Source organism: Macrotis lagotis, chromosome X (assembly GCF_037893015.1).
Source record: "Macrotis lagotis isolate mMagLag1 chromosome X, bilby.v1.9.chrom.fasta, whole genome shotgun sequence".
NCBI classification, from domain to species: domain Eukaryota; kingdom Metazoa; phylum Chordata; class Mammalia; order Peramelemorphia; family Peramelidae; genus Macrotis; species Macrotis lagotis.
The window spans coordinates 191,146,492-191,163,188 of NC_133666.1; the positions used below are offsets into that span (position 1 = coordinate 191,146,492).

The 16,697-nt window shown below is 38.0% G+C and overlaps 1 protein-coding gene across 2 annotated transcripts; it reads left to right on the top strand.

Annotated features, from left to right (window-relative positions):
• The first annotated feature begins 12 nt into the window (after nt 1-12).
• On the top strand, nt 13-16,115 carry LOC141502580 (dnaJ homolog subfamily A member 1). 2 transcript variants are annotated; one of them, XM_074207384.1, is made up of 9 exons: nt 13-72; nt 5,526-5,667; nt 5,978-6,155; nt 9,386-9,490; nt 10,528-10,755; nt 12,133-12,247; nt 13,605-13,720; nt 13,832-13,932; nt 14,601-16,115. In XM_074207384.1, exons 2-9 carry the CDS (start codon nt 5,536-5,538, stop codon nt 14,817-14,819), a joined length of 1,194 nt encoding a protein of 397 aa, XP_074063485.1. In that variant the 5' UTR covers nt 13-72; nt 5,526-5,535; the 3' UTR covers nt 14,820-16,115. The 2 variants fall into 2 exon arrangements, with proteins under 2 accessions (XP_074063485.1, XP_074063484.1); XM_074207383.1 differs by lacking the exon at nt 13-72 and adding an exon at nt 4,256-4,474.
• The last annotated feature ends 582 nt before the right edge of the window (nt 16,116-16,697 follow it).

Below are 16,697 nucleotides of genomic sequence, written 5' to 3' on the forward strand. Positions count from 1 at the left end.
TCCACAGAGTTTACTGGACCTCTGACAGGTTCAAACTGGAGTCAGTTTGAGAATGCTGGGAAGAAGGAAGAGGTAAAAAATCCATTTTGACCAAGCTTTTGAGTTGTTAGAGCAGAGAGGCAGCACTACTGTGTTGGAAGTCTGTCAGGGAAGGTATTGGCTCCAGAATATTTGGGGAAAAAATTAGTATAAATATACAGCACCATTTTTCCTGAAAGGGGATCCAATAAGAATATTGGGGAGGCCAAAGTATGGGGACAGTTTCAAACAAAGTCAGAGGAATGGGCAGGTTAAAGAAGGCTGATTAGCCACACAAAATCCCTATCATCTTCCTTTCCTCCTCCTTTTTCTGTGGTAGAGTTCTATGATCTACTCATTATTGGAAGTATTCATTACCAGTTTTTCATTCCCTGAGAAGAGAGAAGTGAAGGGGAAAAGCCTATTTTCTCTATCACCTGCCTTACGGGGACTGACTGGCATTCCAAATGAACCATTCCTCAAATGATTACTGTCTTTTTGTGGCTTCTAAATTTGCTTCTGTTATTAAAAAAAAAAGGTAGTCACCACCATTAACTAGTATGATTTAATAATGGAGAGTTTAGGAAGGGTTTTTTTGCCTTTAAAGGAGACAAGAGACTTCTTTTTTGGTGAAGCTGAAGTGGGGGAGGGGAACTGAATTCCCAAGGGAAAGAAAAAAAAAGGCATATAAGGCATTCCTCAGACCTAGTCAGTCATTCAGTCAACTAGAGAGAGACCACTGAGGCTCTCTAGGTTATCACAACAGGAATCATTATTACTACAATACATGAACGTTTTATTTCACATGTATCTTGCAGCAGCAGCATTACTGACCCCCCAAGATCACACCACCAGACTCCTGTCTTTGGCCAGTTTTCTCCAGTTTTCTCCCACTACTTGGCCCAACCAGTTCACCCCAGATCAAGATCTTCAGGACAACCACCTGTCAATTTTTCTTATCTTTTTTGAAGCTTTTCCTGCTCTATACTGCCCCAAGACAAGATCTCCTCAACCTCCAACCCACCCCCATTCCCAGCCAAGGGCCTTCTCCAGCATGTTGCCAATATATATAAACCCTGTTCCTTATCCCCCAACTGCCCACTTGCTTTCTCCCTCACCCTTCAATATAAGCCACATTGTTTTACTTCATTATTTGCCAGTTCTTTGCGTTAGACTCTCTAAAATGCTGCCTACTTAAGTCTTCCTTTCATCTTAAAACTCTTTCCTACTCCTTATGGCTCATGGCATTCACTGAGACCACCCTTCTTCAGTCTTTCTAATATTGGTTGCATTTCCCTCATAATTCTGACTTCCTAGTTGTGGATGTGGAATGCCCCTTGCCAGTTCTAGACTCAACTTCTATCACTGTCACTCAGCGGGATCGCTTCCTTGAACCTCAGTTCTTGATTTCCAAATTTATGTACCAATCCAGCTCCTGATGCTATTATCTAATGTACTCTAAGAAATCATCCTTCTCAATAAATTTGGTTCCTGGTCCATAATCTTTCTCTCCACTTTTGCATTATTACTAAGAGACTATATATGTGTGTGTGTGTGTGTAGGTGTGTGTGCTTCCTCAAATACCCAAACTTCCATTTCCTTAATCTACTAAATTCAAATGATTTATTCCTTCCATTCCTCTTAAACTGCAAACAGAAAGGATCATATCCTTGATTTTGCCATCACCCACAAGCGCTCCACTTCAAAGTTCTTTAATTCTAAAATGCCTGTTTATTCAAAATCCATTATATTATCTTTGCCTATGTATTACCATACCTTTAGTTTTTTATCCTCACTCTAACCTCTATTCCCTCAATCCCTAAATTCCTTACCTTTCTACAAGCTACTTTCTCCCCTCTTTATTATCTAAACCCCTTAGTGAACAATTCAACTCTCTACTCTTGAATTCTCTGCCCCTTGTTCTATCATTAATGACACCTTGCTAAAATCTAATCTTGGGTGACTTCTACATTCTTCCTCCTTCCCTTTTATTTATGAACTACTGACTAATGCTATAGGAAACCCTAAGAGTATAAGAATTCCAATACAAATTTGTGTTGTAATCTCAACTAGACCCTCACTGCAGCAAAGTAATCTTTCTACTCCTCCCTAATCAACTCAACCCCTCCCTCAATCAACCTACTCATTTTTCACAGCAACTATACCAAACTCTTAGGTTTTCTGGAGCATTCTTACACCCCCCACTAAGGATCTCAACTCATATCACTGAAAACAAAATGAGGTTGTTCAACAAGAGCTTTTCTTCAACCCTCATCTCACTCATCCCTCATTATTTCCTCCTTCAATAATTCTTTAATAATGGGGTAGCTTTTCAGCTTGCCAAGGATAGTATTTCCACTTATAAGGCATTTAAAAGGATTGTTACTGAGAAAGGGAGGGGAGACTGGAATGGCAGGGAGGCTCAACAAATCAATGAAGAAGGGGCTAGATCCTCATCATAGGCCCCATCAAAGGTGGGTCTTGTCCTACAATGGGCTCCCAGCAATGGCATAGTGATCTGGGGAAGTGAGAGGGTGATGGTGCAGAGATGATCTATTTATCTACTCTAACAGGGAAGTTTGCATTGGAGATTTAGTTGCTACCTTACTGCAAATAATCCTGTCCTGTGAGGAGGATCAATGATTGTGCTAGAAATACCATGTAGCTTAGATGTTTCTGGTACTTTTCCTTTGCATGATCAATGTACACCCACTGTGAAATGCAAAGATTTTCATCATCCTTCCCATTGAACAATTCATTAAGGTTTGGGTCTTAGTCCCTACTTACACATGACTTTGTCTTCTATTTCTCTTTTTTTAGTTTTTTATTACTTGTATCTTTGTTCCTCCTTTGTAACTTTTCTACACCAGGTCTCTCACACCCTTGAGATTGTTTAGACTAGTAGTAGCCCTAAATCCATTTAGGTAATGTAAACCATTTAGGAACTAACTACCTCGAAGAGGTGACCTGTTAGGAGCAATCTGCCACTTAGATTAGCCTCATCTTTCCTTAAAAACATCCTTAGAATTGGCTGAGTTAGCTCAATTTTCTTAAGCCACTGACAGCTTCCTGATGCCTAAGTACAAAGCAGCCAAGATTGCTTGGACCACCAAATACACCAGCCTAGTCAACACATCTGAACAGAAGCCCTGCTCAGGTTTTTTTTTTTTTTTTTTTTTTTTAGTTTTTTGCAAGGCAATGGAGTTAATTGGCTTGCCCAAGGCCCGACAGTTATATAATTATTAAGTGTCTGAGGCTGGATTTGAACTCAGGTACTCCTGACTCCAGGGCCGGTGCTCTATCTACTGTGCTACCTAGCTGCCCCTCAGCTATATTTTTAAATTTTTTTCTGCCAAATGTCCAAAAGGTTTTATGGTGTAATGAATATAGAGTTAGACTCAAAATCCTTAAGCCCCGCATTGAAATCTTGCTTCTGAAACCAGCTTGTTAACCTTAACTTCTCAATAACCCCAAGGAACCTTACAGGATCTTAAATTACAGAGAAGTTGCCAAACTAACCAGGGGCTAAGAATTTCTTTTTCTCCTCTTCCCTTTTTTTCATAATTTTATTTATCCCATTAAGTATTTCTCAATTACATATTTATAAAAAAAATTATAATTTTTGAATTTCCAAATTCTCCGGTCCTTCAGGCAAGCAATATGATATTGATTATACAAGTGAAGTCACTCAGTGGAAAGAATTTCTCCATTAGGGGTTTCCAAACTGATGACACCACAAATCTGGAATCCCATCCCTATTAACCCCCACATTTCCCGGTGCTTTATTTAGCCCCCCCCCCCCCAGGAGGTGCTTCTTGTCTATTGAGATTTGCATGCCAAGTGTCACTTTTTCTAATTTTTAACATTTTCCTAACATACATCTATCTCTTTAGCTGAAATGTTCGAATTTCCTTTAATATCATTTTTTTCTTGACTTGGGGGAAAAAAAACCAGTGACTAGGAATGTTCACTGGCAGGAGAAATGGGGGAAGCGGTGGAAGGCTCTGGAAGCCATGATTCAAGGGCGGGTGTCGAGTCGGGCTGGGGAGCTGCCGGGGGCGCCGAGGAGAAGTTGGGGTCCCCCGGGGCCCTGCCGGCGCCGGCGCCGTGCCCGCCCGCGGGGACCTCCATCTTCTCCTCCGGGTAGAATGTTCCGGAGCCCCGCCCGCGCCCCGGTTACCCGGGTAACCGCCGTCAGGAGGGGGAGGGGCTGGGAGGAGGAGCCGGGGGCGGGACTTCCTGAGGGTGACGCGCCCCCGCTCCGCTACAAAACTCGCCGGATGCGACGCCGCCAGCGGAACTTTCCAGAAAACTCGGCGAGCGGCGGAGGGCAGCAGCTGCCGCTGCCCGAGCTCCGCGCCCCGCGCCCGCTCCCGCGCCCCCGGCCTCCTCTTGGTTCCACTCGGCTCTCCGGCCTCCCAACCGGCTCCCCGGACGCGGCCATTGCGACACCCCGGTGAGTCCGTCCCTCGGCCCTCCCCGTCGGAGGGGAGAAGCCGCGGCGCCCCCCACGCCCGGGGGAGGCCGTTGGCACTCGGCCCGGGGTGCGGGGGCCGGCGCCCCGGATCTCCGAGGGGTGCCGCCCCGCCCTGCAGCCCGGGCGCCGGACAATAGGCTTGGGCGTCCGCCCTCCCCCGCCGGCCGTCCGCCTTCCCGTTCTCCCCTCCCCCAGCCCGCTCCCCCGGGGAGGGGGAGGTGCGCCCCTCTGCGGGGTACGGGGCGCGGCGTGCGCGCGCTGTGCGTGCGTGCGCGCGCGCGCCCTCCCGCAGCCCAGTCCCCGGTGATGGAGTGTGTAGGCCCCCCCCAGCCGGAGCCGGCGCCGGCGCCCCGCCCGCCGGGCCTCCCGCAGCGCCCGGGCTGGGCCCAGGAGGGAGATGCGCAGAGGCGCGCGCGGGAGCGTGTGCGTGTATGTCGCGCCGCCGTGGGGCCTGTTGTGTAAAAAAGAGAAAGCCAAACCTCGTGGATTGATGGGGAACATGGCAGCGTCTGACCATCCGCAGCCATCCGGCCTCCCGCCGGCGCCTGGTCTGGGCCAAGTGCTGGGGATACAAAGAGGCGAGGCAGGCCCCGCACGCCAGAGGAGCCCCTCACGGGGGACGTGTGCGGAGGGGGGAAATTGGGATCCGGAGCCAGGAGGAAGAGAATTGGTAGGGACACTGGTGATGGGGTTGCAGGAGCAGCAAAGAGGCCAGTTGTACCGGCTACCTGAAAGGAGAAGTAGGACAGGACGCGATTGTATATGGTAATAAAGCTAGAAGATCTCACATAGGAAGACAAAGAAAACAGTAAAACAAGGGGAAGGAAGTGTTAGTTAAGCCCTTAAGATGATTTGCCTATATGTGTTTAATCGATATTTTCCATTATATAGGATTATGAAATGTGAACCAATTCATAGTTCAGAAGTTTGCATGTTGAATTGCTTATAACATTCTGAAATGTATAAGTCTTGATCTAAAAGCAAAGCTTTTTAATTTTAAACTATCATAATGTTGTGTTTTTAAATGCAGGCTATAAAAAATGGTGAAGGAAACAACTTATTATGATGTTTTGGGTGTCAAACCCAATGCTTCCCAAGAGGAACTTAAAAAGGCATATAGAAAACTAGCCTTGAAATATCACCCGGATAAGAATCCAAATGAAGGAGAAAAGGCAAGTATTTCTTTAAATAACTTACAAAAGAAATTCTTGATATATACTAAAACTAGAGTAAAAGATTATTTCTTTTGCTATGACTTAAATATAATTCTTGTCCTGTTTTTCTTGCACATCCTAGTCTGAACTTTATTCTCAAGAGCTTTGCTCTTATTTCCATAGTTGTAGTAGTTAGTGTGTTTGTGTACATTTAAGGTATTTTCATAACTTTATTAAATGAAATGGATAAAACTTAGATTTTACCACCTTGGTTAAATCTTCAGAGAACTTTATTTTACAGTATGCTCCCCCCTTTATTTTTTAATAGTTCAAACAGATTTCTCAAGCTTATGAAGTGCTTTCTGATGCAAAGAAAAGAGATTTATATGACAAAGGTGGAGAACAAGCCATCAAAGAAGGTGGTTCTGGTGGTGGCTTTGGTTCTCCAATGGATATCTTTGACATGTTTTTTGGAGGAGGAGGAAGAATGCAAAGGGAACGAAGAGGTAAGAAGGTGACATTTGATTGGAAAAGTTGATTGGTTCATTCAAGTTCAGTGATAGCAAAGTTGTATTTAAAAGTTAAGGCTAGGTTGCACACTGGATAGAGCACCAGCCCTGGAGTCAGGAGGACATGAGTTCAAATGCAGCCTCAGACACTTAATAATTACCTAGCTGTGTGGCCTTGGGCAAGCCACTTAAACCCCATTTGCCTTGCAAAAACCTAAAAAAGTTAATTCAAACATGAACACTTGCATATGGTCAAATAGGCCCACCTCACCTATCCCCTGTGTATTTATGTTGGTTGAAAAAACCAGAGCAGAATCTTAGTGTTTAATTAATCCTGTTTCCAGTCTTACTGGATTTGTCTTTACTTTGAGATTTTCTTGATATCATGTGATGCATTTTTCTTTTCTTGACTTTGTGCTATCTGCAACTTAAAGCATACGCTCAAATAGTGCTATTTTACAGAGATTTTTAAAGAAATTCAGAGAATTTCCCTCCAATTTGACTCTGACATTGATTTATTAAGATGATTATTTGTCTATTCATTGACTTTTTTTATAAGCTTTTGCTGTTAACTTGTATAAATTTTACTTGCTTTGTTCAAACTATTCTGCAACAGTCTCTTCCAAATCTGTGCATTTCATTATTTCTTTAGCACAATAGTATTCCATAGGCCTATTAATTTAGTAATTTTACCTAATTATTTACCTAGTAGCACTCATCTCACAAATTTGTCCATAATGAAATAACCAAGCAATTTTGTCAAATTGTCTCACTGAAATAAAAAAATAATAGACAAGGACAATGACCTCTTTTTAACCTCTTTTTTTTTTTGAGGCAATCTGTTAAGGAATTCATAGCTAGTAAGTTTCTTGAGGCCAGGGTTGTACTTAGGTCCTCCTGATTTCAGGGCCAGTGTTCTCTACCCCTACTTAGTTGCCCCTCTATTAACCCTTTTTTGAGAAGGGTAGTTCTTGTCAAGTAATAAGGTTTGTTAAATAAAACTGCCTCTTAGTGATGGCAAATTCCCTTTAAAGTGATCAGAATAGGAGCAGCTAGGTGGTGCAGTGGATTGGAGCACCACCCCTGGAGTCAGGAGTACCTGAGTTTCAAATCCAGCCTCAGACACTTAATAATTACCTAGCTGTGTGACCTTGGGCAAGTCACTTAACCCATTTGCCTTAAAAACTAAAACTAATTGGAAGATAAGTGTCTTTTTTCACTTTTAATTTTTATCTTCCAATTTTAAATGAATTACTGAATCACTCTGAACTAAAAGAATTAAGGTTCTCATTGACACTTCATTATGCCTACTCTTGATTCTTCAGATGATAGAAGACTTTTCAGTATTCCTATCTTTTAAAGTAGGTTGATTCCTCCACCCCCAACCTCTTAGGGACTTGAACTCACTGAGTTGAGTGTATTCTTATATCCACTTATTTGGGGGTGTGTGTGTGTATATATATATATATAATATATGTTCAATCTCGTGTTTTTAACTTGCTCTTTACTAGAAGTATTATTCCTTTGGTAGATAAAAGCAAAAGCTTACTAGAATTTAGAGTTGTAAGTGACATAGATTCATTTAGCCTATATCTTTAATTTTATACTTTGGAAATGGGCTTCTAGAGAACAGGGTATTATAATATAGAGCCTGGACTCAGGTTCCACATTGTACTTAGTAATTGGGCAAGTAATCAAATGGTCTGGTATTTTCTGTGATTTTCTGTTTAATCTTAACCACTCACAGAAGGAAGAAAAAGTGAAAATCTTGATGATCTGTGAGTTCTAATGTGGAGGTCTATTTGTAGCCTTAGGCTAAAAAGCTCTTAGCCTCAATTTCCTGGCTAAAGAAAAGGGATTGTTCTAGACATCCTTTGCAAGTGTTCCATGTTCTATGATCTACTGCCCTTTTTATCTCTTCCATTGTTCCCAGTCCTAGATCAGATCTCCCTGTTGCTTTATCATATTAGTCAAATGACTTTAAGAACTCTGGTTCACATCAATAATTGATCCTAAAAATAATCTTCACAAAGTTATTGTTTCTTTAAGGGCACTAAATTCTCATGCATTACATTTTTGAAAATCAAATTATATTCTAATTTTATATTCTAATTCTAATTTTTTTCTGGCAAGGCAATGGGTTTAAGTGACTTGCCCAAGGCCACACAGCTAGGTAATTACCTGAGGCTTGATTTGAACTCCTGATTCCAGGGCCCAGTGCTCTATTCACTTCTCCATTTAGCTGCCCCCTAATTTTAATGATAGTATTCAGTCACTGATGGGATGACTCTCAATTATTAGGGGAGACTTGATGCTTAAGGGTCTCTCTTCCCCACCCCCAAGTAAAAATAGGCCTAATTGGTACAATATTTGGGAGATCCTCTAATATAAATGTCATTTGTGTGCTTCAGAAAGGGAGGCAGAATTTAAGCTCAATGGAGTTAGGGCATTCTGTTTTTTAACATTATCATTAAGATAGTGGCTTCCTGAAAGCATGTTTCTTTCACTTGATTGCTTTTCTAATATTGTACCAGAAGGTGAAATGCTACTTTAATCTATAATTAAAATAATATATTATTAATGCTATAAAAAGAGTATAAACTTATGTTGCCTTAAACAGTGGTCTCCAACATGGAGCAACTTTTCCCCAAACTTGTCCATAGAATACCTTGAACTAATATTTATATGGGTTTAATATTTTCCTCACAGCCTTGTGAGAAAGTTATTTTATCACTCTTACAGAATTAAGTGGCTTAAAAGAGGTTAAATAACCTTCTTTTGTGGTCAGTGTCTGAAACCATTCAAACTTGGGACTTCTAACTAATAAGTTCAGTAATTGTACCACTTCAAATCTTAGTACTCATTTCCATGTATGTAAAATCCAAGAGACAAAAGATTATCTAATAAAAATCAGGATGCTAGTAAAACTATGCTAGTAAAAAAAAGAATTTCACTTTTAAATGTTCATTAACTTTGAAATAATGTGATCCCACCTGTTGTATCTCTTGACTTGGCATATTTTAAAATCTAGAAATGAGATTTAAAGTCCATACCACTTAAAATAGTGGTATGGAATTCTGATTCCTAAAACTTAAGCTCTTCCCACACAGATTCCAAGTTGAAGAACATAGAAGTTTTGTAGGAAAGTGTCCAGTATTAATAATAATGCACAAGATACAGAGAACCAGTTTTAGATGATTGAATAAAACTTCACTACTTGGTTGCAGGTAAAAATGTTGTTCATCAGTTGTCAGTGACTTTAGAAGATTTATATAATGGAGCAACAAGAAAACTGGCTTTGCAAAAGAATGTAATTTGTGATAAATGTGAAGGTATGTTTTAAAAAATCTTTCTGTATAGTCTTAACATAACTAAAAATTCCTGTTTTAAAACTTGTTATTTAACACTTGATCCTGTTAATGTGTTATGCTTAAAGAATTTTAAGACTTTTAGACTGGAGTATAGTACCAAGATTTGTAATACATCAGAGATCCTTGTATCTAATCAAGTAATTTTTAAAGCAGTGATCAGGAAATTGAAATGTGTTCTAATACTTTACCCCCAAAATAGATTTGACCATACTGAATAGAGGAAGAGTTGGATAGATAAAGGATTATTGAGGGCTAGTGAGGAGATTTTTGCCTTCCTTACATCTAGGAAGGTCTGCTAGGATAGAAATCCAGGGGGAGAAGAGCTTCCTTTCAACCTTCTCCAAAGGTTATATTTCTAAATTAAGTGAGACAATTCAGTTTTCTATCAATTCTATTAATTCTAATTCTTTGTAGTTCCAAGATACAGCACATGAGGATTGGAGGGCTAGGTCTGCCATTGTGAAACTTTGTTCACTGAAGCTATTTAAGCTTATTTAAACTGTAGAGTTTAAGAATTCAGAGTAGAAAAAGAGTAGGAGCAGGTACTGGTACTGCCCAGTGTTCCTGGTGTTCCCTCTGACCTGTGGGGCAGGCAAAGCCCATGAAACTGATTCATTTCTGGTAAGGTGAAGGATCACTAAGCCTTGTCTTCTGTCCTGCTTGACCCTCTAGACTGCCTTGACCTGCATTGCTGTTCTAATGAATCTTCCAAAATTCCACCAGACTTTTCATTTATGTTTCCCTCACCAATGTGTGAATTTCTTGAGGAGGAATTTGTCTTACCCTAAGGTTTATCAGGCTATCAAACGCATAAGGGTTTTTAGTAGATGTTTTTCACTTATTTCTTAGGTAGGGTCTGTATCTTACCTGTAACTTAGCTTGCTGTATATCCTTGTTTGTGGTAGCTCACTACTATAAGAATCAATACTTAACTCGATATTATAAAGCTATTTTCAATTACTGAAATTTTAATTTCTTTTTTTTTATTTGTGGTGCAGGACGGGGTGGTAAGAAAGGAGCTGTAGAATGCTGTCCCAATTGTAGAGGTACTGGATTGCAAATAAGAATTCATCAGATAGGACCTGGAATGGTTCAGCAAATTCAATCAGTTTGCATGGAATGCCAAGGACATGGGGAAAGAATCAGCCCTAAAGATAGATGTAAAAGCTGTAATGGAAGGAAAATTGTTAGAGAGAAGAAGATTTTAGAGGTTCATATTGACAAGGGTAAGTATTTTATGCATCCCAGAGAATTTGCATTTTTGCTACCCTGATGAAAAGATTGTCCAGGGGTCTTTTAAACCTATGTGCTTTTGAGTTTCTGTTAACCTTTAATTTATTCATATTTTAAAAAGAAAACTCATGTTCCATTTATCTTCACTGTAGTTATTTTAGGCATGACATGTCAGAAGATTACATTTCTTGGTTGAAGGTGACCAGGAGCCTGACCATTACTTACATAGATAACTCATTTACTGGAGATATACCTAGTCTTTTCAGAGTAAAATGAATCATTTAGTAATAACTCATTTTGAGAATATAGCTGCTTAGTGATGTTTACAAGATGTTACATCAGTACATTTGTTTGGTTACCAGACAAAGATCTGGAAGCCTAAAATAGATTTTTGAGTAATTTTTTTTAATGGTTATACATATATGTATGACCTTTAAAAAATTTAATAATACCTCGAGCTAATAGAAAAACTGGAATGACAAATCTGTAATTTCTTAGTAAATTCAAACTCATAAAAAATTATAATGCAGTCCTTTGAGTAAAGCATCTTTTTTGGGCCTGGCTTGTAAAAAGAAAGGATATGACTCATTTTTTAAAAAAAGAATAAACATTTTAATTGCAGATTTTTTTAAACGGATTGGTTTTGCGCTACTGAATTGAATTAGGTTTCATTAGATTTTTTTAGCTGCTTTTACATCTACTCACCTGACTTTGTACCCAAAATGGTTTAGGAGACTCAAATTGATAAAAAGTGTTAGAGTTCAAGCCTGTATGGCTTAGTGCAAAAGTGTCAAAAAAAAAAAATCACCCAGCTAAATCAGATTTAAATAAGGTTTGGGAAATATTTAATAAAATGAAAAATACAATACAACATAGAAATTTATGGTTCAGTAAGTCTATGCATGCTGCAGGAATTTTCTATTTGAGTTTGACACAGTTTGTATCATGGATGGGGACAGGTCCGACGACGATTTTAGTTAGTTGCTAGGTAGAAATTTCCAATAATACCTTTTAGGGGTAAAAGTCTAGAATTCACTGCTACTTTCATAGGCGACAGCATTTACACTGGACTGAACAGTATTAATGATATTTTTGTATTTTTACAAAAGACTTGCGTATTTATTAGATTGTGATTGTACTACATGAGAAATAAACTATCATATTTAATCTGTATGCATCTCTTGCCGTTTTCTAATTATATGAGTATCCAGTACAACAATGTGAAGTTAGCAAGTAGAGAGACTTGGTTCCTTTCCTTAAGAAACTTCTCTATTCTTCCTCCCTACCGTAATTCGCCCTTTTTGCCCTCCAAAACTTTTCTTGTGAGTTGTAGAATTTGTTTAAGGAGCAACACAATTGTTTATTTTTAGGGATGAAAGATGGTCAGAAGATAACATTCCATGGTGAAGGTGACCAGGAGCCAGGACTTGAGCCCGGAGATATTATCATTGTTTTGGATCAGAAGGACAATGCTGTATTTACACGGTAAAAAAAAGGATATGTGTGTGTGTTTGTAAATATATCATTTGAACATTGAACTATATAGATAGCTGTTAGACCTTAAGTAGATTTCAGTTTCAGTAGGAGGGAATAACTAAATTAGGGTTTGCTTTTTTTCTTTAAAGTTACTAAGCATTGATAATAGTTTAAAACAGAAAATTGTGAAGGTCAAGAGCTCTTGAAGACTGTGCAAGTCTAATTTTGAAAAAGATAATAATAGGAATCCCTATTCTGCTGAGATTGATTTTAAAATCACGTTTTTTAGTCAGGAACTTTCTAATCATGGACATGTTAAAATTTGGGCTACAACTCTAAAATGAAGGTGAATTATGATAGAGGTCTCTTAACCAACTACCCTTTGAACTTGAAATATTGGTAGATGTAGCTGTTATTTTTGAACAGCTTGGTTTTTTTTTTATTAAAATCAGCCTTGTAACTTAACCTTTCAGTACTAATTGTGGTTTTTGAAAGTGTACTCTAGTAGCACTTTTTCATTAAATGCAACACCATGTCACACTTAGCTTTGGCCCACAAATCAGTTTCTTAAATTTACAGGATGTCCTGAAAGTCTTGAGACCTTGTGCTGTATGGGATTTTCTTTTTTAAATTTTTTTAATCTAATTGCATCAGCAGTAAAATCATTTGACTAATCTGTGCTAGGGTAAATCTGGGAAAGACAGAGAGCAGTGATTTATCTATGTCTAGCACTTTTTTTCCTATCTGATATAATTTTTAGAGTAGGGAATGATTAGTTTCTCCAGGAAATGTGTTAGTATTATTAACATAAGTATTAGAGTCAGTCTTTAGCACTCATCTCGAGCAGATTAGTAAGCTTTTCTTATGAGGCACTTCATTAGAGAAATTTTTATTTTGGGAGGGGAATTCTTCATATCAGTTTTTTGATTTTGCAAGGCAGTGGGGTTGCCCGAGGTCACACAGGTAATTGTCTGAGGCTGTATTTGAACTCCTGACTCCAGGGCCAATGTTCTTTATCCACTCTACCTACTTGGTCCTTGCTGTATTCTAAAGAATTCTTTAAATTAGAATAAGATAATTTCAGTTAGCCTTTTTGGAAGAAGTTAATATTAGAAGAATGTAAATTTATCCTATATATGTTTAAAATTTGTATTAGCTATGTGATGTGTATGTATACACAAATGTAAAATTTAATAAGAGTTTTAAAATTTTCTTAACCATTCCTACCATTCTTGCTTCCCATTTCTGTTAGTCTTTAAAATTGGTTCCATGTTATACATTGATCTCAGTTGAATATGATGACAGGAAAAATAAAGTATGAGATAGCAAAATTACATAATATAATGTAAATTTTTATTTTTAATAGACGAGGTGAGGACCTTTTCACATGTATGGATATTCAGTTGGTTGAAGCATTGTGTGGCTTTCAAAAACCAATAACCACTCTGGATAATAGAACTATAGTCATTACTTCCCATCCTGGTAAGTAATCAACAATTAACCATGTATTTAACTCAAGTAGAACATTTTTAAAGATACATTTATCTCATTGTTTTCCCAGTAATGTTTTTGACAGTATGTTGTCACTTTTAGGTCAGATTGTTAAACATGGAGATATCAAATGTGTGCTGAATGAAGGTATGCCAATTTATCGCCGACCTTACGAGAAAGGAATTTTAATAATTGAATTCAAGGTAAGTTGCAAAAGGAGTGCCTTAAATGCTTAATACTGAAAGTTGCTTAACATAAACAAGACAGGTCATTTTGGAGGGGAAAATGGTTATATTCTCCTCTTCATAGAAACATTGATTAGAGTGAACTGCTACCTCCCTCCATCCCTATGTGGGTAACTAGTAATTAGAACCCAGTGTCTAATGCCAAGTTACAGTGCTATTTTCATGATAAATTTAAACACTTTTCAAAAGTGATTTATATATGGTACTCTTCTAGAAGGAAACTTGAAAGAGTTGTAAAAAAATTATCAATTGTTTTTCTAATCAATTGTTAGCCTCTTTTGATCAGAAGATTAAATGAAGTTTGGACTTAATGGAAAGATGATTAAACTTTGTCAGGGGAGAGACACTAATGATGCCAAAACAAAATACCAGTTGATTTTGAAAGCATCTTCCATTTTCAGATAATGAAATTGAGGCCTATTTTCTCAAATTCTGAGTTCTGTTCTAGTGTCCTTTTATGTATAATATTGCTTTTTTTCCTATATTGTGATATTTATATTCAGTATTTTTGTTTCTTAAAAGCCTAGAAGAAGGAAGCCTTGGATTTAGTTACAATATTCTTAGGAAAATTTAAGATGCTGTGATTTTAGAAAACACGAGGATAATTAAAATTACTTGATTTGCAGGTAAACTTTCCAGAGAATGGCTTTCTTTCATCAGATAAGCTATCTTTGTTGGAAAAATTGCTGCCTGAAAGAAAGGAAGTAGAGGAGACTGAAGATATGGATCAGGTAGAACTGGTGGACTTTGACCCATCACAAGAAAGAAGACGCCATTACAATGGAGAAGCTTATGAGGATGATGAACATCATCCCAGAGGTGGGGTTCAGTGTCAAACCTCTTAATGGGGGGCCAGTGAATATGTTTCATTGTAATACTGGCTTTTGTATGCAATAGTGAAATGAGTGAAGGACTACAATCATTTTAACACACGCTACTAGCTATTGTTTTTGTTGTAATATTCAGCTATAGTTGTGTTTTAAAAAGTTAATAAAATCAGTAATATAAAATGCTGACTTTGCAATTTATGATGTTCAGTGTACAAAATAGTTCCAATATCTTAATTATTTCCTTATGATAAAGAAGCCCCAAGTATTTTTCATGACTTGTACTTTTTGTTTCAATGTGTTTTTGCAGTGGCTTAGACTGAGGCTTGATTGTTGATTGACTAAATGTACACAAGCATTTATAATTGTTAAGTTCTGAAATTAAAGTTTTGTACTGAATTCACCATCAGAAAACTTTAATATGTTGATGATTTTGGTCTGGTTGTTTGTCAAATTGGGATGTGTTGGTGATGATTTTGCTGTATTTGCCTAGGTGTTGTCTGTATTTAAGAAATAATTCTGATTACATGTGGTATGCCAAGGGTAAATTAAAAACCCCCGTTCTTTAGGAAGACATTTTATTTTCACTTTACAAATAATCCCAAATCTCTTGAGGGTTTAGGGTTTTAGATTGAATTCCTTTGTTTTGCCATTATACTGTTATTTAAAAAAAATGATAGTCAAAACCTACCTCTGGTTCTCTCCATTCACTGTAACAGGAACCCCAATATTTGAGGATTGCTTGGTTGGAAACACTGGGGAAGGAAAAGGGGGAGGAATTCTTTATTATATACAGTGAATACAGGTGACAGCCACCTAATTAGACTAATTTGACTATTTAAACAAGGGTTCTTTATGTACAGTGAATATAGGATGAGAGCCACTAATTTAAGGTTTTATTTTGTTACTCTTAGACTAACTAGTTTAATGTTTGTTTTAACTAGTTTAATGCTTTATACTTTGGTATAATGCTTGACCAGATTGCAAGCAGAAGCTGTAAATGTTTTGTTTTGAGATTTTTATCTCCATCAAGATATCATCATAAGCAATCTGTAAATATTAGAAGCTAAGTTATATCTAGGCATCTTTACATCCTATTGTAATTGGAATTTATTAGCAGAATTTCAGAAGAAAGTCTGAAGGAGAAATCTGCCTTGGTTAAATGTTGATTTAGGATGACAGAAATTTGATATTGGGCTTATATAAACAAACCTAAAAGTACACAACATCTAATTCAACTGCTTATTAAGAATGAAGAGTAAAACTACAATAAATATAACCAATGTAAATCCACAAGTAAGAAATGTCTCTGGATTATAGCTCAAAAGGTAAAGAAGTCGTCTTCTACTTCTCACCTGGCTTTCCAATTTTCCTGACACTTCACATCCTGGTTTCTGATTCTATGGTCTCAAAATTCCAAAAAATACCATGTGGCAGTGTGCCTGTTTGTGTTGAAACTTGTTATTGTTAGTAAATCTAAATATGGGAGAGGTGAGTAGAAAGCTTCAGATATAAGGGATTTGATTGACCTAATTTTGACCCAACTTCTCTCAACCAGGTTCATGATAAATCCCTTCCCTTGTAATAACAAGTTAAAGCAAAGCCAGTGGACATAGCTTCCAAGTGTAACACATTTTAGTTCTCCAAGGGGAAGGGGAAACTTTTTCATGTAATTTGGAATCAAAGTTGGGTTTCCCACTGATTTAGATTTAGTCTCAAACTTACATGAATGTGGGTAGTTCTGTGGTTAAAGGGTTTTATACCAACCTAAAATGGATATTCCTTCAAGTTTAATGGGATTGAAGGATTAAGAGGTTTTTGGGGGTTTTGCCTTTGCCCATTTACATGTTCTCTTTGGATAGATTTATTTCCCCTACGCTTTATATACTCCCCCCT

Coding starts and splice junctions, on each gene's coding strand:
- LOC141502580 (XM_074207384.1), top strand. CDS start 5,536: ATGGTGAAGGAAACAACTTATTATGATGTTTTGGGTGTCAAACCCAAT. Junction 5,668..5,977: donor ATCCAAATGAAGGAGAAAAG/GCAAGTATTTCT, acceptor ATTTTTTAATAG/TTCAAACAGATTTCTCAAGC. Junction 13,721..13,831: donor AGTCATTACTTCCCATCCTG/GTAAGTAATCAA, acceptor TGTCACTTTTAG/GTCAGATTGTTAAACATGGA.